The 23,909-nt window shown below is 32.1% G+C and overlaps 3 protein-coding genes across 5 annotated transcripts in view; 2 read left to right on the top strand and 1 right to left on the bottom strand.

Moving 5' to 3' along the window:
• Positions 1 to 160: 160 nt before the first annotated feature.
• On the top strand, positions 161 to 3,459 carry LOC108726901 (HEAT repeat-containing protein 3). Its single transcript, XM_018454725.1, has 6 exons — positions 161 to 580; positions 721 to 981; positions 1,576 to 2,504; positions 2,596 to 2,887; positions 2,951 to 3,124; positions 3,212 to 3,459. The coding sequence occupies exons 1-6, from the start codon at positions 437 to 439 to the stop codon at positions 3,332 to 3,334; spliced, it is 1,923 nt and encodes a 640-aa protein (XP_018310227.1). The 5' UTR covers positions 161 to 436; the 3' UTR covers positions 3,335 to 3,459.
• Positions 3,460 to 3,666: 207 nt separating this feature from the next.
• Positions 3,667 to 21,022, bottom strand: LOC108726900 (uncharacterized). Of its 3 annotated transcripts, none has more exons than XM_018454723.1 (7): positions 20,966 to 21,022; positions 7,705 to 8,011; positions 6,356 to 6,423; positions 5,829 to 6,087; positions 5,541 to 5,666; positions 5,016 to 5,295; positions 3,667 to 4,932 (listed from the first exon to the last, which is right to left on the bottom strand). In XM_018454723.1, the coding sequence occupies exons 2-7, from the start codon at positions 7,905 to 7,907 to the stop codon at positions 3,904 to 3,906; spliced, it is 1,965 nt and encodes a 654-aa protein (XP_018310225.1). In that variant the 5' UTR covers positions 7,908 to 8,011; positions 20,966 to 21,022; the 3' UTR covers positions 3,667 to 3,903. The 3 variants fall into 3 exon arrangements, with proteins under 3 accessions (XP_018310225.1, XP_018310226.1, XP_018310223.1); XM_018454724.1 differs by lacking the exon at positions 20,966 to 21,022 and adding an exon at positions 15,731 to 15,751; XM_018454721.1 differs by lacking the exon at positions 20,966 to 21,022 and adding an exon at positions 12,659 to 12,894.
• Positions 19,255 to 23,909, top strand: part of LOC108726903 (solute carrier family 12 member 9) — a 7,915-nt gene continuing 3,260 nt past the window's right edge. The window contains 8 exon segments of the mRNA XM_018454727.1: positions 19,255 to 19,605; positions 19,831 to 20,105; positions 20,657 to 20,665; positions 21,955 to 22,222; positions 22,299 to 22,433; positions 22,754 to 23,091; positions 23,193 to 23,406; positions 23,473 to 23,817. Coding sequence (XP_018310229.1) covers positions 19,371 to 19,605; positions 19,831 to 20,105; positions 20,657 to 20,665; positions 21,955 to 22,222; positions 22,299 to 22,433; positions 22,754 to 23,091; positions 23,193 to 23,406; positions 23,473 to 23,817 — 1,819 coding nt within the window. The 5' untranslated portion in view covers positions 19,255 to 19,370.

Genomic DNA, 23,909 nt, shown 5'->3' with positions numbered 1-23,909 from the left:
CATCCAATCAGAAAACAGGATTCCGATAATACGAAGCAAAATTCATCGGAATCCTGTTTTCTGATTGGTTGCAGAGCATCATACGACGAAAATCGGATGCAGTGTGAATCCAGCACTGTAAGGTGCAAGAGAGGAGCACTAGCCCTGCTTGGCCGGCAGTTGTTGGCCCTCGATAAGTCGATAATTTGAGATTACTCCACTAACTGGATCAATAGTTAACACGTGGAACTTAAACTAATAAAAAAAGTGGAATCTCTTTTGTTCTCAAGGAAAATTAGTCACTGGCTTGTCCAATTAATCATGGTAATTTGATTCACTGGAGTAAATCAGAAATCCAACCGAGGACTACAAGAAGAAGATGTGCACTTGTCTAACCTCTTTGAGATACACTTGAATATATTTTATTATTTTTTCAAATATCTAATTATTTATCGTGATGGGTAAGCAGAAATCGCATCGGCGAAAACTTCACAAAGAAAATCCCACTGGATTACAATCCGTTCAGGAGTTCGATAAGGAATTAAATGCGGAACTTGGGGAAGGAGACAGGGAGAAGATTTTGCAGGACGTTTACAATGACGTGAGCAGCAAGTTTTATCGATGCAATATATATATGTGTATCAATTATACGTTATTTAATAAAATTAAATTAACGGAATTGATAAGAATTAACAAGATATATCAAAAGGATTTGTCTCTTCTTAATATTTTTTTCTCTAGATACAGTCGTGTAATCTCGAAGAAAAATTACCTGCTCTGCAAATATTGGCCTCAATGTCTTGTGATTCTTCTATGGCAAAGCAAATCGCTAAGGATGGAATTGCAAAAATAATTGGTCCATTGTTATTAGATCATAACGCTGCTATACGAACGAATACTGCAAATACCTTACGAGAAATTGCTGAAAATGGTAGAGAGGAAGTGTGCAACGATTTAATCAAAGATGATATTATAACTCCCCTCAGTGTATTACTGAGACAGGTATAAAACATTTATATTAATTGTTTATTCATACATATTATATAATATCTAGTAATAGTAGTAGTAGTAGTAGTAGTAGTAGTAGTAGTAGTAGTAGTAGTAATTTTTTTTGTAGAAAAAATGAGTAGAACCATATCAGTCCTTCCCTGTATGTATGCCTGAACGTAGTCAGAGTCACATAGATCTAAAGAGTTTCTTTACAACTTCTACTAAAGTCTATGTCACACTAAGCATTGGGGATTGAAAAGTGTGAATTAGAGATTAGAATTCAACCAGTTAAATAATTTTAATTTTAATCCGTTTCTATCTGTTTGATTGAATTCTAATCTTCAATTTCTAATCCTCACTCTCCATTGAATAGTGTGACATAGACTTAAGCCAATACAGATTATGGAAATTTTCTTCATATACATGGGATGCAGGATTTGAACTCGTGACCTGTTAGTTATGAGTTCGTCGCTCTTGCACAGAGCCATACTACATTCCATATAATATCTATATATAACATATATTTCCTAATACATAAAGTGAATTAAAATTAATTATAACAATTTGCAACAATACTTAAAAGTTAAATAAATTTTCTATCTATAGTACTATTCAGATTGGAAGCCAGAAGAAGTTGGAGACAAAAAAGTGACTTTTGTTCAAGCAGTTAGCTTATTATGGACATTATGTGCAAATAATGAGAGTGCAATCAAGCGTGTTAATGACGAAGATTTGGTATCACTTTTGATCAAGTTTTTAAATATTGACATTTATGGAATAGAGATTGTCACGATCGTTACACAATCCCTGATTTGCTTGTCAGATGAGAATGACGCCGCCATTAATAAAATTAAACAGAGCGAGTCACTTTTGTCTAGTCTATTGGATTTAAAAGCAGACGATAAGATTGCTTCCAAAATATTGTTCCTGAAAACTTGTGTAGCTGATGTATTAATCAATATCAGTAATTATACTGATAACAACCAGATACATGTTTTTCATAAAGTGTTGTCAATACTATCTGATGTACTTGCAATTGATCATGGACAAATTCTGTCTTGCTTAACATCTATCCTACCACATGAAAGCAATGCTTCTTCGAACGACAAAAGAAAAAAGGTACAAGAAAACAGAAAGATATTGGAAATGCAGGAACAAGCTTTACAGATTTTAGCAAATTTATGTTTTGAATGTGAGGGTAATGAAATCGATTCTGATACTGATGATTTTGAAACAATGGAACTTGAGTCTGAATGTTTAGATGATGATTCTATAAATGAAGATTTGAAAATAATGTCAACACTTCCAGTGGAGCTAGTTGAAGTCATAAACACTTGTAGCTTAATTGATAAAATTTGGGGCAAGACTAAATTTGTGGTAGATAAAAGTAACCAGGAAATATTAGATCAAACTGAAGAAGGAAAAGCTACGTTGAAGCAATTTTACAACATTCAGTGCACAGCTTATTTATGTTTAAACAATTTATTACCCAGTATAGAGGTTGATGTTTTTGGAGGCGTTGATAATTTATTTAGGTAGATTATTGTCAAATTCTTTGAATAATAAATATTTCTTTTCCATTATAATTTTATTGATTTTTATTAATTTTGGATATTCTGTATCCAGAAAATGGATAGATATTTCAACAGAGTTTAAGCAGATCAAGAAGGATGTAGAACTTGCAGAAGCAAGTACTGCTGCCATGAGAGCTATTCTTCAACGTTTAGTCCAAGAACAGGCGAATGTCGTCGAATTAAATCAGTTAACTTGTAACGACATTCAGCCGATATTAAATGACTTACATCAATGTGTCAGTATAAATGTTCGCGTCAATATAATAAGAATGCTCTGCAATTTAGTACAGATCATGTTGAGTAAAAATAATTTGAAAGATTCGAAGAATTACGAAGCGATAAAGGTAACTATTTTCGTATTTCTTTGGATTTTCTATCCAAATATATTAATTATTTATTTCTGGCAGCTTGTTTCCACGTTCTTATTGGACATCTCTAAAACTGAAACTCGAGTGTGGGTTATAGCAGAATCTATAGATGCAATAATGGATATATATGCAGAGGATGAGACTGACCATTTAGCGGCAGATATCAAATTAATCCCGAGATTGCTATCCATAATGCCACATTTCAAAAGCAAGGTACATATTATTTTACAAATATATTATTTCTTATTTATTATATCAAATATCAAGTATATTGATTTTTTGTATATAATTATTTTACAGATACATCAGCAGAAAAAACATTTACAAGACGGCACGGTTGTAGTATCAACTGTAAACGCAAATCTAATGAGATTTATAAAATATAAACAGAAACGAATAGGAATTAAAAAGAAACGTTGTTAAACGTCGTTTTTATTAGATTTCTTCGAATTACAGGAATAGTGAACGAAAATATTTTTATAATAAATAACTTGTGACATATTTTTGAAAAGCAAGAAATGTACTTTTGCTCTTGTCACTTCCTATTTTCTGTGTACTTTTATCATTTTTAGATTTGGAGTAGGATTATATATTTTTATCACAAGATACTTCTATGACAATTTATGCTTTATTTTATATTAATAAATAATGAAAGTAATAGTTAAGTATTACAGTAAAATATCAGAAATTAAATAATACATAAATGAGATAATGCATAATTATCACTGTAATTATATAATGTAATAGAAATGCTAGATTCTCTCTCTGCAGCAAATATTTTTGCAGAAAAGTATATTCGACGCGTTAGTATGAAATCATTGCACTCTAATAAGAAAACGAAGACACAGTATAGAATGTACTTACAGTCTTTGAATAATAGTTCATATAAAATACAATAGATTTTCGAAATTCCTAAACACAATCATTCTTTCAATAGAAATCACGGAAACAACTAAATTTCATTAGGAAGATATGGACGAAACTTAAAAATTTTAGAAGGATTTTCCTCTCTTATCATCATCTTTTAAGCTTTTACTTTCGTCTTTTGATCTAGATTCAGTTGTGTCTCTTAGACTAAGCGCACTGTGTCTTCTGGGTTTCGGTATGGGATTTACCTCATCCAAGAGCTCGGGTTTATGCCTGATCGGTTCGGAGATGTGTAGTTCGATCACCTTTACTGGGTCACGAGACGCTGCGATTGGTATTGGTGGATCCGTTAATCTGACCACATGTATGTCCTTCTGCTCACGTGGTAATTTTTTAAATTCCAACTTAATTGGACCAGATGGTCCGTCTACCATATTTTCGAAAAAGTGCCGACGATTTGCTTCGATAGATAATCTAGTACTTGTTATCGAATCATCGTAACATGTATCGTCAGTATCTTCTTGTTCTTTAGATGCGTTTTTATTTTCCAATGCTTTAATCTGCTTTTCAATCTTTTCAATTTCCTCTTTCACGGAAAAACTGTCGTTTCGTGATAACGTGCTAGACGAATCTTTTTTTCTCGGACAAACTTCATCAGATTTTTCTTCGACATCCTTGATGATTTCGATGTTTTCCTGAGATGTTCTTCTATATTCTACATCTACGGAATCTTTTTCGATAGAATCCTTAACAATGATATTTGCGTTCTTATTTGATTTCTCAGTTATTCTCGTTTCAGATTCAGTTTTCTCTGATCTTTCATTAGAGTTAGATATTATGTTTTCTTTTGAAGAATTCTTTCTTTTTTTCTTCTCATACTCGTAGTCCTTAGAAATATCACATGTTTCATTTTTCCTATCATTATTCTTCAAAGTGTTGTCGGCCATCTTCTCCGCAATTTTCGGATGTAATTCGGTTTGCTCTTCTTCTTTCCGAGACGATGTCTCGCTCAATTCTTCATAACTTTTCATTTCATCGTTATTTTTTGTGATCCTGGCGATATGATCGATCGGTTCGATTATTCGGAGTTCAAGTTTACTCGTTTCTGGTATGGATTCTGTTTTATTGGCCTCCGCTGTAGGTTGATAACCTTCCTGCGAAAACATGATTATTACATAAGTTGTATTTATTACGCTCATTTATTAAGTATCATCAATGTGATATCATATAATTATACCAGAGGGGTATCCAAATGTTCCTTCTGTTTTGGCGGTTGCGGTGCTCTCCGTTTTTTGCGACCGTACGTACTTGTTGTACTGTTAACTGATATACAGCTGTTGATGGACAAATTCGATCTTCTCACAGCGTCCTGATTGAATCTCTTGAAAACATAATCCTCGGGCATATTTTCGTTCTCATCTCTCAAGCTAATGTTAGTGGATCGATTGGTCGAATCTTCTTCAGCATCCAACGTGATTCCATTCAACCTTTGTGATGATCTATTGCCGAATCTTCGCCTGAGAAAAAATTGCGAATGTTGTATAAGCAAAATTTTTAATCTCGAGTAAAAGCATTATGCATAATAATAGGTATTTGTTTTTGTATTTAACGTTTTATTATGACAAGGAAAAAGAGGATTATTTTACATATTATCGAAAAGGATTTTATTTTATCGTTTAAAATATTTACCACAATTAAAATTTCGAATTATTGCAACTGTCAGAATATCTATGAAAAGTAAAATATATCTAGAGAATCTTACATTGGTGGAATCGGGATTTCTTCCGATTTATCGTGACAATTAACACTACCATTTTGTTTGGATTGCTTATTTTCGAAATCCAAAGATGGTATCTTGTCCGTCGGTCTTGGACTCACCTGTCCAAATCTGGAAAAAAATTATTGAAAATTTAATTTTGTTTATAAAAGGAATATTTCTTTGGGCATCTTTTAAATTTAGATATTATAAAATAATTCCATTATTCTATTCTAAAATATGGATCAACAGAGTTTCAAATACAGATACAGTCTTTAATTGTGCGAAGTTTACCTTCTGACTGGTGGTTTCGGAGTGAGATCGACGCTCATGATAGAAGTTGTAGTATTTTGAGGATTTCCATCGTAGATCCTAGCAGGATCCCCGTTTACCGTTAAATTCGAGCTATATCTCGAGGTATTATCGTCGAAAGTATATTTTCTTCTCCTTGTCAAAGTTCCTAAGGCTTCATCAAATTCCTGTTGATCTTTAGACAATCGTGAAGGTATTGTCGGTTTGCTGTCGTAAGGCTCTCTTTTGTACGTAGTCGAAACTACAATATGTGGTAAGTTGCATTTTATATATTTTATAAGTTTATTATTAATTATAATCATATTAAATTACATATGGAATATATAATTTTTTTTGAAATAAATTAAATTCCTTAAAAACGTAAATTTAAAAGTTTTAAAAATAAATTCCGTACTTATTATTGAAATCATACATTTTCTAATGCATTAATTAATTTAAATATTTTTATCTTATAATTTAAATTACTGTTTTATAAGAGTTGAAAATGCAATTAACTCAAATAGACAAACCTGTTGTAATCGTCGATCTCTTTTCTATCGGTTCTGAAGTTTCTTTCCGTTTTCCGAACAATCCATTCCTAAATACGCAAGGATCAATATTGAATTGATTGTCATATTAACTATATTATTACTTTATTAAATTATAACAGAGAAAAAAAAGAAAAATGGATGGTATTTAAATTGCATATACTAAGATTACGCAACATGCTAAAATTATAATTACTTAATAAAATTAAAATAATATATTATTTATTTAAGAACGCTCTGATTTCGCAGTAGGCGACAATAATAATCGCATGTTGCGCGTTTTGCGTCTTAACGGATCTATGCGGCATTTACGCACATGCGAAGATGACGAGATTGTGCGGTTTATCATTTGACATACTTGAGACATATGTTAGAAAATTTAATGTGCTACGTCACCAACGTTCTGTAAATTTTCGCTGATTGCGTCGATTAAGGATCCAAATCGGAATTAAATTACGACGTACATTACTTTGCAAATTTAAATTAAAAATAATCATGAAAATGTAAAGGAGTGTCTTGTATACCCAGTGACACCTGTTTCAACATTTTCTTTTTATATCTATCGCTATAGATACGCTCGAATTGAATGTCGAGTCTTTAGCAAAAAATTCATATAAACTTAAATTATCGCGCAAAAACTAAAAAAAAAAGACGAATCTTTTAAAACGCCACGTATGTGATGAATGACAATGCACATTTGCAGTTAAAAACATCGATTATATTCATGATGTTCATTCCGCTTAATATCACTTCCACTTTCGTCGACGATCACAGCAGATAATTTGAGGCACGCTTATATTCATTATCGTACGTACTTGCAATGCGTGTTAATTCAACTTTCGATTCAATGACGATGTTCGCAGCACAAATTCTTTGGTTTCTTCGCGCAGCTCTGATTAGTTTAGTTATTCCGATTTCTAATCAGACTGGAACTTAATTTAAAAAAAATTTTGATGAAAGTATTTTTTTAATCTCCACGTAAATAATGCGAAAGTGCGAGAAATGATTTGCTAAAAAAATGCACCATAACTCTTTTATTGCAGTACAGTGTGTAATTGTATGCGATATTGCAAGAAGTTAATTTTTTTCAAAAAGAATTATAGGGAACATTTAAAATAGAAAAATAGATAAGTTTCCGAAAGAGTACTGTGTATTATATTTCATGGTATCAAGACGCTGTTATTCATTCATAATATAAAGTGTTACGTTTCTTCATATTTTCTTTGTAAAAGTTATAAATAAAAGTTTCTCACGCTATCACTGCACATATTTTATTAGCATGCCACAAGTAAATTGTACGGCTATGAATACTTATTTGACAATATACTCACCAAGTCGATTTGATCGAGAAGCTGTTTGATCTTTTCTTTTGGCTTCTGCCAAACGTCCAGAATTTGTGCTTGGAATCTTTCGATGATTTACCCTCGTGATGCACTTGTGACTGAGAATTTGTCGTGTCATCGTTGAACGGATTCAGATGTTCCGGATAATCATAGATCGATACGCTAGGTCGTCTGGGCCTCGACGACGACATGGTTCATCCGTCAAATTTCGATCGTCAAGAAAGATATTAAGCGGGGAACGCTTCACGTACAGGTCATCGATTTCTTGTCATAGCTACTGCCGCAATTCTGCAAGCTAATTTCATGAAAATGATCTATATTAAGAATTTGCATAAAAATCTTCATATATCGGCGTGCGAAAAAAAATTTAAGAGACAAATTATATATAATTATAAAAGTGTATTTAAGTAAAGAGCAAAACGTAAAACGTGCAGTAAATTTGTAATTAAACCAATTAAATAAATGTAATTAAGATAATAGTAATAATATTTCCTCGCTCAAATCATGTGAGAACGATAAAGTTTATCAAAACGTCCGCGATTAATTACTACGTTGATGAGTTATCGTCATCAGTTTGATCAGTGCTAGGCGATGGATGAAAGGAAAGAGGGTTGTGAAGCGATATAATTGCTGAATATGCGTGCGTGTATTCATCGTTACGACAATTGCTCGGTTCAAATTGAATGACCCGACCTAATAGAACCGATGAACGGTCGATACTACCGCTGAGTTGACGATGGATTAATTCGTTAACCCAATGACAATAAAAAGCTGTAAACACTCTCGCGTCACGCTAACCCGGTTAACAAGGCATCTTCTAACGTCTGCTGGATTACGATGTGCATTTTCTAACGTCTGCTGGATTACAATGAGCAACCGTATGCATGTCGTTTGCATAATGTTACCGTGTGTAAATTGCGTCTCCCGTTTTTTCGATTGCGTAGCGCGATAGATTAATTTAATTTTTTCCCTAGCGTTTTCAATAAAAAATATACCTAACTTTTCTTTTTATTTTAGTATACAGATACATACACGATTATAATATTATGTATCATATTTCAATTCGTCAAGATTTTATGAGTAATTTACTTGAATATTTAAAGACTTTTTAAACACGGAACAAAAAAGTTGACGTTTCGAAGATCTTGGGTGTTCTTGATAGACTTTGTGATGCGAGGAACGCCGCGAATATGTATGTACGTACGCATACGCATCGGACTAAAATGCATCACATGAATCGGCACGTACAAATAGTGTCTAACAAATGCAATTAGCTCAATTAGCTCACCGCGCTCGCGCTCCGTTTTGTTCAATTCGTGCACTGCATTGCGATTCGAAATTGTTCGATTGTGTGTAAGTTTCGAATACGAATTCGTACATTCTATTTTGCGACGAGTGATGAGCAACGCACGACAAAATGCAAAACATGCTTGAAGGTTATATTATGCTAATACTTGTCGCACACGATTACGTTCACAAATGCAAAAGGCTTTATTATTAACCATATAAACTGTAAGATGAAGAAAGAGAATAAGTAAAAAAAAAATATATTTTGCAAGATAAATAAGGAAAACAAAAAATTAATCAACCGAGCATATATTTCTTTTTAAATCAAATTAATAGTTGCCTTTTTCGGTAAAAAGCTTAACGTTGACGATATAATCGCGTTGTAGACTCTATTAAATATACTTGTCTAAATACTTGTCTAAATAAATACGAATCTTATGATTATTTTAGAATATATTACTCTAAGTGAACTTTTTATTATAAGACGCGTGATTATTCAATAATGATCAGAACCGTCTCGTATGATCGTCTGGCGCGAGTCAGCTATACAAAGTGTCCCAGACCTTTCACCTTTGAATTCTCTTTAACTAATTTGGAATTTGGAATTGACGTTTCCTTAGCAACAATATGAAAGAAGGTCATCGTACACGAGTCGTGCATTGTAAAATTAAATGTATTTTTAATTAATCTGCACATTTCGCGAATCTGTCAAAATAGAAATTTATTTAAATTTAATAGAAAATAGAATTTTTACCATTTATGACTTAAAAACTACTAATTGATCTTTCAATCCTAAATTATGATAAAATCAACTTGAAACTTGTCAGTAGACGGGATACCATACTCCATACATTTGTAGGAAGATTATTATTATGGACGTCGGCGATCGATTAATCGCCGATTATGATGTAACTATATGATGTACGAGTTTCACAATTCATCACAGCACGTGAGCGTTGAAAAAAGATCTCCTTGTATATCGAGTTAACACGCGTCATTTTCCCGTTGCTTATGTACTGGCCGTTCTACAATACAACATAGTACATATCTGTGAGAAACGACTGGAGCATGTCGCTAACATAACATACATAATAAGAAGGTACTAAATAGTTGGAAGCTAGCTCCTTTCGCAAAAAAAGAAAAAATATATGCGACATTTTTTTCTTTGTGTGTTATTTGCCGAATACGTTCCGATAAATTGTATTCCGATTGTAATTTATCTGTACATTTTGGACGCATTCTTCAGGACGCAACAAGTAAAATTATCTCAAAGATCCATCAGTAAATTTGATTGTGCAAAGAGGATTTAATCTAATCTCTCACTGTTGACAAGAAGACATTTTGCTAATATAAGCAAATGTCCTCGCACGTGGTTTAATCAGAGCATATACGATGATGCGGAATCGATCGCTGATTTCGATAAAACTGCGAAAAGAAGTATCTACCTGTCGGACACCTCGAAACTGGATAGCTAAAATAAATAGATAACAAAATGCTGGTATCCGCTGTATATTGGTAAACGCGAGATAATTTTTTATGTGCTGATAAGTTTATATTAAGAATTGGCAGCAAATTGTTGTTTAGATTATAATAACGAAATGGAATTGATGATTACGATCGACGTTCCGTTTAATTACCAGCTGTGTATAATTGATACGCGATGTCTAAGTTAAATTTGGCCGATGACTCATCGCGCCGTGCAACTGAACTCGCATGGACGACAATGTAACTTATCTCTTTTTCATCGTTCACCAGAACCGTCGTCGACGTGTTGGGATTAAAAGACATGTATAGACTCGGTGATAAATAAATATCCGTAATGAATTTGTGTGTGTGTGTGTGTTTGTGTTTTACTGAACCTTTTTCTAAATTTCTTCGACACTTAAAAGTTAGCTTTAATATATAATTTTTATAGTATATATAAAATGTGAAATATATATAAAAAATATGTATGTATATATTCGAATAAAATAATATTACAATATCGTTGCTCGCAAGAACAACTTAAGAAGAGATTTATTTCTATATATGGAAAAGAGATGCAAGACGATTAAATTCAACGATGAACATGAGTGTGCAATGTGCATCACGCGATCATGAGTGCAAGGTCCAAATGGCTGAGGAAAGTCGAAAGGACTAAGAAAACTTGGAAAGTTTTTATTAAAAGTGAGAAAAATGATAATCACGCCTTGAGTGAAAACGCAGCGATTTTCTGGCTCCGATTCAGAAGCGCGGCCGCTCTATTTCACTAACGATATTTTTAGATCTTGGGAAATTTAACGGGGAATTATGTCACGAACCCCACGATCGTTCTTTTCTCAAGAACATTACAGTTATCATGTGTTTCCCGAGAAATTTTTCTTTTGTTACAATAAATAAACTAATTGCAGTCTTAGAAAAAAGCTATGTTCTGTGTATCTCTATATTTATTACAACTCGCGAAACGAGTTTGCAAAGTTGACGATAAAGGTAAAGGCACGATCGGAATACTTTCTCGATCGATTTACCTACAGTTTCCACGAAACTGCTGTACTGCGAAATCGACGTGTTTCTATCTTAGACGTATTGTTTATATCTTAGACATGCATTGATAATGTTATCTCTGAACGTCAACAAGACACTCAAAGATCTTATTTTTCTCTAAAGTTTTCTATAAGTTGCAATAGAATCGAAATAAATGTAATGCAGATAGAGAAGCCGCTATTAACATTTCTTTATCGCTGATGTATACAATATACAACGCTATATGACATGAATATGCATTTCGTGCTAAACCATCATTAAGACAACTACATCGATTGGTTTTGCCACAGACTTCTAAAAAGCCGTAAAATTTTTGTTACCACATCGTTGCATTTTAATTTTTAATCCTAGTATAACTATCGATTCTTAAACCTCAGAAAGAAGCTAGCTTCAATATAACGCGCGAGCCGTCCGAAAATAGAATCTCATTGTATTAACCCGCAATCTCTCTTCTACAAATCGCAGTCGTCGCAATCGGGAAAGTATTCGGAAATATCGCTCTTGATGAATTCCATCGCGTGAGCAGATATTCATAGAGTATAGGTCATTAATAATTTTATTAGGAACAAGACGGGCCAAGGATTCGCGGAGCATTATTTCATGGAGAATCAAAGAGATAAAACTATAATGAAACGTGTGTGATTCGCTTAAAATTTCGTCGAGTTTGTCGTATTATCTCATTGGCAATTTTTAGATATGACGATAAGACTGTAGTGACTTGCAACGATTATTGTACGTTGTCGCACTTCTATCGCAAGTCGCGAGCCACTTTACCATGTTATCGCAAATGTGAATTTATGCTAATATCAAGCCCACAGGCGTGGATATACGTATATATTCGATTCTCGTTTCTCCAATAATATCAGACAACTCCAAATATCATCGGTATTTTATCCATTCTAAATCATCTCATTAGAAGAAGATTAGCTCATTAGAATTTGCTATACTTCTGTAAGTGCGCGCGACATTTTGCGCGGCTGTCTACTATCTATAAAAACGCAACGATTCGTCGTGTCAAAAAGCGGCGTCAAGCAAAATTCTACAAAAAAGTAGAAATTTGCATTTCGATGTACGCGCTACTTGCGCGTTACCTATAATAAGAGATTCGACCTGTCTAAGTCATCGTACTTACGTAAGTGTGCGTGTATACGCTGATCGTATCAGATTGCTCGAGTTCTTGCACAAGAGGCGATTTAACAACGCATGAAACACTTTCACGTAACTGATCACGATTGAATGAAAGACACGTGAGGACGTAAACCAAAGTTGACAACGTGCGAAACTGTGAATGAACGAATAACACAAATTTCCTCCTATTAGTACGAGCCACGCCGGTGAGCGCGAAACTGCGAACTGCGGACAGCAGGCAGCGACTTGTGCGGCTTGTGTGTGCCTGCTGCCTGCGCTGCGCTGCGGCCGATCGTGACGACGTTCGGGAGTCTTCGATCATTTTCGCATACACGTGAATTTCGCGCCGCGTTCAATGCTGAGATCAGATTGGTCGATTGCATACTCAGCGCGGAAAATTTGAACCAAAGATTTTAAGCGCCAACTGTCTTTACATTCTCACCCCTATAAGACTAAGATTAAACGTTTACGTTTTTTGTCATGCTGTCTTTATGTAATTTTTATCAATAAATAAATGTAAATATAATAAATAAGCTTTTAAAAAATTGTCAATCAGTAAAAACTTTAAACAAATTATGAAAACATCGCATTATATAAGTGAAATTTTACTTATAAATTTGTGGAGAACTTAATATTTCTGGGGAAAATGTTTGACCGATAAAAAATTAATGAGTATAATTAAAATTTGAAATGTGCTTCCTACCAAACGTTCGCTTAATAAATCGCAATGTTACCGATGCTGACTAATGCTGACTGAATGTAAGCTCATACAATTTGCTAGGCGCAGGATGCATGTTTATCGCATAGGTAGGCGTTAGTGGAACTGGCTTGGAAAGTTGCACAAGAAAATACAGCTTCTAAGTAAACGTGCACACAATTTTAAATCTAATAATTATTCGTCCGATAAAATATTGTCCAAATTTATTTAATTTCCATTTGTATCTCAAATTTTCTAAACATAATTTTGAAATTTTATTTAAAAAAATCTTTTCGTCAAGTAAATATAGCGTTGAATAAAAAAATTTGCGGTAACGCGAATTTATATACACTGACTAAGAAATGTTACCACGAGCTTCCTTTACATATAAATGAAGCTCGTGGTTACGAACGAAATTAAAAATAATGAATGATTTAACTAAAAATTAATTTACAGTAGTTACTTAAATGTAATGAACGTGTACATTAAATTTCATGTACATGTACACAAATATATCTTTCAGTTATAATCCACACAGCACCAAATGTCACCAGAATGTCGTCAAAATATTTCGAATGTCTTTTACAGAATATTTCATTTGAAATATTTCTGCATATACATCTAGAGATATTGCATGTAAAATATTTCATTTAAAATATTCTGATAGAGACATTCTGTTTGAAATATTATATTTCCAATGTTCTGTTAATGTTCTGAAGACGTTTCGCTTCAAATTTTTCTAAACGTTTTATATGAAAGAGTCTGGCGACATTTTACTTGAAATATTTAAGAATATTGTGAACGAAATATTCTAGATACCATTTGAAATATTAGCAATATTTTCTTAATATTTTTAAGAGGTTACACTTCCAATCTTTCTGAATATTTCATATGAAATATTCTGGTAACCTCTCTCCAAAATGGTGCGTTGGGTATTATTATTATTATTATTATTATTATAATTTCTGACAACATTATGTTTGAAATATTTTAGAATGTCGCGAATGAAATATTCTAAAGAGACTTTGTATATACGAAGCTTCCTCTACAGCACGAAATATTGCAGCAATATTACAGCAATATTTCAATAGTTCTCAATATAAATATTGCAAAATATTGTAATTATAATATTTTGTAGAAAATATTGTTGCAATATTACAATTCAATAAATAAGTACGCGACTCCGCCACTAGAGGGATACGCTTCTCGTAAGAAGAAAACGTCCAGAGGTTCTACAATATAAGAAGAAGTACGCAAATCGCGTTAGCGAATTTCCTGGAGATTCTCAACCTTTTTTGAGGCGTGTTTGGATTCCCATCCGGGTGTTCTCCGAGTGTCATGTCATCCTTGTTCAATGTTCGGTAAATAACAATGATGGAATGATACCTGGGTGACTCTCGGGTAGAAATCTGAACATAGCGTTGGATGTGCTTTTTAGGTTCCTGAACATTTTTTAATTGTAACTTTATTTAGCTTACGATATATTGTATATCCGATATATATGTATCCGATATATATTATATTTATGAACGACCGCGTTCAAAAAGATTTGAAGCGAAACCAGAATATTTAGAATATTAAGAAGATATTGCAAATGTAATATTTCAAATGGAATATCTCTAGAATATTTAAAATAAAACATTCTATATGTAACATCTCTAGATGTTTTTGCAGAAATATTTTAATTGAAATATTCTGTAAAAAAAAACATTTGAAATATTCTGACAACATTCTGTTGACATTCTGGTGACATTCCGTGCTGTGTATTATATATTACAGAACGTCTCCAGAATATTGCTAGATGCGGACATAAGACATTCTACTACAATTGCCAGAATGTTTCTGATATCATCACTAGAATATTTCAGATTTCAAATGTAATATTCCTGCCACATTCTGGTGACATTCAGTGTTGTGAAATACATTAAATTTAATGTAATGTCATGAAATTAAGTTCAAGTTATGTAAATTATGTATATAATATTAAAAGAATATTAAATTTCATGAAATTTTTAACAGTGTATGTTGTCGCAATGCTATTTTATCTATGATGTAATACGCATTTTCATATGTCGTATCGATAACACATATAGAAACGTGGAATTGCAGAAACTACGTCTAGAATTTAATCTTTTTTCTTAATGTTCTCTTCATGTCACGGTTATCGCGGTATTGCAAAATAAGGCAGTGATTTCAATAAAAGCGATATCTGCATACCGAATGTATTTCGATCGATGACAACGTCGTGAATGACACGAAGCGCTATAAGTAACGTGTGATACGTTTTGCCACGATGAGAACGCATCACTGAATAATACTTTGCAAATTTGTAATTAATAGCACGCATTATATGTTTGAAAGAAACCAAATTTCAGTTACCTTTTAACTTCACGATGCTCAATTCATTCACAATTGCAAGAAACCTATTTCAGATGCAAACGATTTATCTCAAACTATATCTCGATTCAATTCTGTATACTGATTACATCGCCAAACTGATAAGATAGCACTTATCGTGTAACTTTATTCAGTTCGTTCGTAATATTCGCGATAGACGTATGTACATACGTTTAAACTTTTTATAATTGATAGAATCTGAGAAAAAAATGTGAAAAAAACAAATTTTTTACATACTGCAATATTAGTGAATTTAAAAAAAAATTCACAAAATAAATTCACAAAACAAAATATCGTTGCATATCAGCACCTTGAGATAGATCTTGTGAATCTTTTGAAATCATTAGACTTTTCTCTCTCTCTCTCTCTCTCTTTATTATTCTATAATTCAAGCATTGTGTACAAGCATAATGGAGCTGGCTTTCAAGAGCAATGAAACTCGCTATTGAAAATAATTATGAGATGATCCCGATGATACAAAAAGTTTACCGCAAAGGATCTTTTATCTTTTCATCTTTCATCAGATCTCACCTTTGATGATTGACCTACTAAAATGGAATTGTTAATAAATAAAGAGAAGAGAGAAAATTATATTACATTTTTAATAAATTATTACATTTATTTTTATTACAATAAAGTATTTTAAATTCCTACACAAAGCTAATATTAATTCATAAAGTTTTCATTCAATATGTCAAGAATATTTTATAAATCATATAATTTTTCTTTTGTTATCGAGAAATAATTGATAGAAATATGATTTCTTTATCACATGCAGTATATACTTTTCTCAGTCGAATTACGAAGTGACTCGCGATACTTTAATAAAGCATTCTGGATGACCTATTTTCCCCGATTCAAGTATGCGATAGATCATAAACAATAACGTTAGAAATGGATCGTGGTATACGCGATCATAGATATCTACGCGACGCTTTATAAAAAGTGCGACAATGAAATTGTTAATTCTAAAAGTGATTCGTTTAAATGAAGAATGTCGTATTTCCCAAGTCGTATTAGAAGGAGGCTGTTACGCATAAAAATGCATAAACTCGAAAAATGCATAAATTATAAAGACCGCGCAAAAACGTCGCACTAATTCTTATATAACAATGGTCAGAAATTGAGACCCTTCTCTCGATGCGCGAATACGTGACTACGTCGACGTGTATATATACATACGGTAAATGGCTCGGTAACTATGCAAATTTAAGTGCAGGAAGATCCGTTTGTTAAACGCGATGAAGGCCTCGCCACGTTAATCCACCCGATTTTTTCGATTTTAGTGTCGCATATAAGTGTCGCATATAAGTGAAAGCGTAAGAAAATCAGCCGAACCTGATCTGCGTGGCTTGCGCAAAACTTCATTCTTTCGATGACTTGAAGTAAGAGTGAAATTAAAATGTCAAAATTATTTTTTAAGTACGTTTCATTTCAAGTTTTTATCATAGACCTAGTTTACATCGTGCACTTGTGATACGGGTACTAAATAAAAAGTAACTTTCCATTACATTATTTTAATTTCAGAGATGTATTCAAAGAATGATGTACGTACTAAATTGATACACTGGGTGCATTCAGTACTACGACTGCTCACTGAGCGCTTAGTGAGCTCTTGCATCTGATTGGCATATTCCGTTAGAACTAAAAATACCAAACAGATACAAGAGCTCACTAAGCGGTCAGTGAGCGGTCGTGGTACTGAATGCACCCATATACATGATCCCATCAAAATGATTAATTAAATACACATATCATATACATATTTACACGTATTGTCGAAATTAAGATAATTTAATAGAAAGTTACTATATAGTTAGTACCCGTAAGTGCACGATGTAAACATTGTAAACTAACAATAAGCCACAATCATTTTACAATTAGTCACATATGAATAGTAAGTAAAGAAACAAGTGTAACATTACGCATAATAGCTGTAGCATATATACTGAACAACCAACCGAATTTAGACCCAAATGCACCCGCAAATCAGGAAATGTTTTTGTGAGAACATTTAAATTGTTATAATTATTCTGAAATGGATGCATATGCAATATAACTGTAATGATATATAAAAAAGCAATTTTTTCTATAATTTTACAAACTAACCTTTTTGGTAATTATGCAGTATAAGGGACCATCCTCCAATGACCTTGAACAAATTTTAGCCGTCGCTCGTTGTTCGTTAAAAAGTTATTAACAAAAAAAGTTTTTCAATAAAACCTAACTTTTGGACATGACTGCGCTCCGATGAGACAAATTCCCCGCTTTAACAGCGCAAAATATTTTCTTATATAATTTGTGTCTTTAGAGCACAGAGAATTTGTATTTTTAAAGCAGAGAATTTGTATTTTTAAAAGCATAGAATTTGTGTTTTAAAGGAAAAAATGTGGTTTTAAAGCAAGGAATTTGTATTTGTAAAGCAGGAAATATTTTATTATGTATAATGTACACCTTTTCCATTTTTTTATATGGACAGAAGTTTAAATCTAACATTTTGCGAAAATAAACACTGTACACTGTTAAATCTATAGTGTCAAATTTAACCTAACATAAGTCGCCACTGCTCCTACTAAATATATCGTTATTTTTTACCAAAACGATAGTTAAATTTGACACTATATCGTGTCAATTTGACACTGTCAATTTGACTATAGTGTCAAAAATAACGATATGATTGAGTAGGAGCAGTAGCGACTCACGTTAAGTTAAATTTGACACTATATAGATTTAACAGTGTAACTGTAACACATCTACGTGACTACGTCGTTGTCGCCCAAATTCCTATAACGATCGAAATATATGTTACAAATATATAACTTCATTTATTTGTTGAAATTTATAAACTTACCTTATGATTTAAATAAGCAAATCTATCCTGAATCTCACGCTTTCGATTGTTCGTGTATGCGCGTTTCAATGTGAAAGATAAAATATCATGCAAAAATTCCTCAGATATAGCATTTACGTAGGCGAAATTAACCATTATAATCCGTTTATGATCGGTCAAAATGCAAATGAATCAAATAAACAAAAACATTTTGCAACACACACAACAAACACAAATTCTTTGCTTTAAAATCACATTTTTTTCCTTTAAAACGCAAATTCTATGCTTTTAAAAATACAAATTCTCTGCTTTAAAAATACAAATTCTCTGTGCTCTAAAGACACAAATTATATAAGAAAATATTTTGCGCTGTTAAAACAGGGAATTTGTTTTATCGGAGCGCAGTCATGTCCAAAAGTTAGGTTTTATTGAAGAACTTTTTTTGTTAATAACTTTTTAACGAACAACGAGCGACGGCTAAAATTTGTTCATGGTCACTCGGGGTCATGACCTTGACAACATATGTCAAGGTCAAGGTTATTGGAAGATGGTCCCTCATCTGCATAATTATCTAATTTTTTTATGACATGTCAAAAAATGATATTGCCACATTGTTTTTCAATATTTGAACTAAAATTTGATTGATTGCTTATTGCGCATTCACAGGAATATCATGCGATCATGATTAGACAGATGTTACGAAATAGTACGAGAACTTAGGTCCAAAATCTTTAAAATAAAATTTTTATAGTTGAGAATGTGTTGTGGGAGAAGTTGACAGAAACATTAAAAATGCAAGAAATTAACGATAATATGTTTTTTGAGGAGCAACAAGAAAATATAATACGTAAGCAGGAAGAAGATCAAGTGAAAGAAAAATCGGTAGAAGACAACATACAATTAATTAAGAACGTAAAAAAGACTAAAAAAGATGAGGAAATAGATGAAAATATCATGATATTTTTGCATGAGAAAGGTTGGAATGAAAATCTTATCGAGACATTGATTAATATCGGTCTTACGGATGAACGTGTCAGGTTAGCTGAAATCGATATATATTTTTATAGATTTAGATATTCTTCATATTCAGAATTGAAGTGTATAATTAAAATAATATGTAAAATAAATTTTATCATCGTATGTTGTATTAATAAAATATAAAATACTGAAAAGAATGTATAAAATATTAAAAATGATAAAAAGAAATTGATGGCAAATTTTTCCCTAATCCTTTTATGTTTTTTTTACTTTCTCAGACTTTTAAAAACTCTAAATTTAAATGAAGATGACATCGACGATTTGCAAGATCTATGGCAAGCAAAGATTAAAGTCAATAAAAGCAACGATTCTATTATTAATTCTACATCCGACAGTTTATCGTCTAATGGTCACGCACAATTGTCATCAAATAGCATCTATCTAAAAAGAGTCTTGAGCAAACCTTTGATCCAAGCTCTTTGTGAAATTATAACAAAGAAACCGACCGATCCTGTGGAGTACCTAGGCTACTGGTTACTCCATTATAAAGTCAGTTAATTTTGGGTTACAAAATTCTTTCGCGTTACAATATTAAATACTCGCAAAAAAAGATATCAGTAGATTACATAGAATTTATTCGTAAGTAGATATGAATATTTTAATAGAGTATTAAAAATATTTAATAGAGTGTAAGTATAAATAAGAATATTTTCATAGAGTATCTTTTTATATACAACATAGAGTCACACAATTATGTATTTTATAGATTTGTGAGGAACGAATTATACAGCAGAAAAAACGCGAGTTAGAGCTTTCAATCGATAGGGAAAAATTGAAACTGAAAGTATGAACAATATATCTCATAAATTTTATTGATATTGTTATATATATAAATTATATTTCATTTTTATCTTAAAAAATATAAAAGATATGTTTCCTTTGTATAACAGCAATTTGAAGACAAAGACACTGTTTTTGACGAACGAAAGGACGAAGAAGAATATGGCGAGGATTAGAATTATCTCGATTATGACAAATTATGAATCATTCGTTACAAATATTTATGAGTAGTTCAATTAATAACAAAATATAACACATAGAAATTAAAAGTATATATATATATATATATACAATTATATTTATACAACAAAGACAATTAATTAATAAAAAATGTAATTGTATACGTTAATACGAAATATGTTATTAAAAAAAATAAAATAAAATTTATATATGTATATGTGTGTGTATGCGCTTTTTATTTTTTGTTTAATAAAAATTGGAAAAAGAGTGTTTAAACTTATAAGAGTGTTAACTAAATTATATATATATATATATATCTATACACACACATACTTATACATATCTAAATATATATATAAATTATTGAATTAATAGATAAATTTACTTACCGATGTTTAAGTTTCGTTTACTTCTTCATCATGTCAAAAACATGCAAAATGATTGAAGAGCGCAATTATCGTTAATGCGCGATTGTCCCATTGCAATATAACAAAAGTTCTAATTTATTATACGCTCTAGCCTTTTATTACATATATATGTATGTAGATATGCACATGCACTAAACTTTATACGATTAAATAATAATAATTAAATTTTAATAGACAGAATGATTCGAATTTTTTATATTTGAAAAATATTTAACAGAGAGCGTAAAGAATGTTATGACTAAAAATTTTCCTTAATAATCATGTTGCGCTATCTATCGGAAATTTTTTGTATCACTAAATAGCGTGAATGTAGCTATGTATAATAGGGAATTTTTTCCCTTTTATACGTAGACAATTTATATTTGCCAACCTGTTATTCACGTTCGCTGGTCGTGTCTCAAAAAAATTATTTATCGAATTTTAAAAATTATTTATCATATGAATGTTTGACATCTCAAGTTAATCGTTTTGATATCGAATGAATCATATAAATCCCTTATGTATATACCGTAACTGGAAATTTCTAACTTCAAACACGAAGACATATGCGATACGTTAAATGTAACAAAAGGTTGTTAACCTTCGAAGAGCAAGTTTGACATTACAGTGTTGACGTTAATATTCAGTTTAACGCATGACATCATGATCGTATGACTAAGTTGGATATATATTCTTTTATATTTTCTTATACGCACAAGTGAAGTATTGGATGAATGATATTCCGAAAGGTTACTTTAATTTGTTGCGTAAGTGTATTTTATATTCAGTTGAGCGTAAATTTTACTCCAAATGTCTACACAACGCCTCTTCCTCTTCGTCATATACAGTTAGCTATTACGTTGTCATTAACGAGTGCAAAATGTAAAGTTTTTATTTACCTCAAGAACAATCTGTTAAGTACGTAGTTTCAAATTATTACTCATATCATACTTTTATCCAGTGATTTTAAGATGATCGCATCAGAAGTTGGCTCGACAAACACAGAACCTGTCCACATCAGGATTACGAGTGAAAAAGCTCCTTTGATCAATGGCAGAAATATGCTTCAACGACTAAGCAATATTTTTAAGATCGGAAGGACGTCACATTCTGATGGAGATGGCTATGTCGAATTTGGTACTCTTGGTATAGACAACACTCGTACATTGGGAACTTTTGCTGGTGTATTCAGCCCAGTTACACTGTCTATGTTCAGTGCCTTAATTTTTATACGAATGGGTAAGTTGTTATTTATAAAAGTTTCATATCCAGAATATAAGTATCTGCTAATAATACTAACTAGTGATTTTTACAGGATACATCGTGGGTAATGCAGGTTTATTTGTAACATTAATTCAGTTCATCATAGCATATGGTATTTTATTATTCACAGTTGCATCTGTCTGCGCTATATCAACCAATGGCGCTGTAGAAGGTGGTGGCGCTTACTGTATCCTTTTTTTTTCTAGCAATAGTATCAGCTACATATTACTTCCATCAAATAAATTCTATTCATTATACAGCTTTATCTTTCTTTATTTATCTGACAGAGATAGACGAACTATGCCAGTTCATCATTTCAAGATAGCTTATCAGCAGATTCGCTTACTTTGCCTGATTATATATTTGATATATAAGAATATATAAGTTGTTATGATAGTTGAGAAATTTATTTTGCTGTACTTTATAAAATACTGTTTTAATTGCAACAATGAAAGCATTAAGTTTAATAAAAATATCAAAAATATTTTCCTATTAATTTACATGCAGTTATGATCAGTCGTACATTAGGACCTGAATTTGGCGGCTCTATTGGCACTCTCTTTTTCTTGGCCAATATAGTGTCCAGTGCGCTTTGCATTTCTGGATGCGCTGAGGGTTTGGTCGAAAATTTTGGTCCGTCTGGTTATTTGAGCGGCAAAACTGGGCTCATCCCAGATGGTCGATGGTGGCGATTTTTATATTGTTCTATACTAAATACTGCCAATCTTGTAGTTTGTCTTATCGGAGCTGCAATGTTTGCAAAAACCAGTGTTGCAATTTTGGCAGTTGTCTGTATCTGTCTGGCTAGTGTTTTTATTAGTTTTTTGACTCAAGGTGCAATAGAGGTAAATAATTTTATGAACTGAATATAAAAAAATATTTTGTTTATATATTTAATATTTTATTTCGCTGAGTTTTGATCAATAAATATTTATCGTACTTTTAGATACCAATACCAGAGGCAAATACATTGGTACAAAATATAACAGAGCATATAAATGGAAGTTACACGGGTCTTTTGTCTTCTACACTTTCAAACAATCTCTATTCGAATTATAGTGCTGATTACTCGAGCGGAGGAACAATGACGGATTTTGCAAGTGTCTTTGGTGTATTGTTCAGTGGTGTAACTGGGATAATGGCTGGAGCAAATATGAGCGGTAAATAAAACTATTTTATTTTTATTTTTATATTTCATGTAATATATTAACCATGACAATTAATAGGAGAGCTGAAAAATCCCGGGCGAAATATTCCACATGGGACATTATCTGCGGTATTATTTACGTTTATATGTTATATTTTACTGTCTGTACTAACGGCTGCTACTACTAGCCGTTTTTTACTCCAAAACAACTTTATGTACATGATGCCAATTAATATTTGGCCGCCATTTGTCGCTGTTGGCATCCTCACAGCAACATTTAGCGCTGGTTTAAGCAATTTGATAGGTTCTAGTAGAGTATTGGAAGCATTGGCCAAAGACAATGTATTCGGTATGTAATTAGTGACAATAAAAAATTAATTCATTTTAATTTTAAAATTTAATTTATATACAGGGTGTTTCCAAATTAAATGGCAAAACTTCGGGAGCGTGTAGAGGAGTAAAAAACTAAGAAAAAAAGTCCTATAGACATATGCTCGTTTTTGCTCCGTTTCAGAG

This window comes from Mycetomoellerius zeteki, unplaced genomic scaffold, assembly GCF_001594055.1.
Source record: "Mycetomoellerius zeteki isolate Tzet28-1 unplaced genomic scaffold, Tzet1.0 scaffold449, whole genome shotgun sequence".
NCBI lineage: Eukaryota > Metazoa > Arthropoda > Insecta > Hymenoptera > Formicidae > Mycetomoellerius > Mycetomoellerius zeteki.
The sequence above is the reverse complement of the archived record's forward strand: the minus strand, read 5'-3'. Positions and strand labels throughout refer to the sequence as shown.

What these genes read in the sequence shown, in the direction of transcription:
- LOC108726901 (XM_018454725.1), top strand. Translation starts at nt 437, where the DNA reads ATGGGTAAGCAGAAATCGCATCGGCGAAAACTTCACAAAGAAAATCCC. An exon ending in TGCAGGACGTTTACAATGAC is followed by an intron (nt 581 to 720) that starts GTGAGCAGCAAG and finishes TTTTTTCTCTAG; the next exon opens with ATACAGTCGTGTAATCTCGA. An exon ending in TGCCACATTTCAAAAGCAAG is followed by an intron (nt 3,125 to 3,211) that starts GTACATATTATT and finishes ATTATTTTACAG; the next exon opens with ATACATCAGCAGAAAAAACA.
- LOC108726900 (XM_018454723.1), bottom strand. Translation starts at nt 7,907, where the DNA reads ATGTCGTCGTCGAGGCCCAGACGACCTAGCGTATCGATCTATGATTAT. An exon ending in TTCTCGATCAAATCGACTTG is followed by an intron (nt 6,424 to 7,704) that starts GTGAGTATATTG and finishes TTGCGTATTTAG; the next exon opens with GAATGGATTGTTCGGAAAAC. An exon ending in AACATTTGGATACCCCTCTG is followed by an intron (nt 4,933 to 5,015) that starts GTATAATTATAT and finishes ATGTTTTCGCAG; the next exon opens with GAAGGTTATCAACCTACAGC.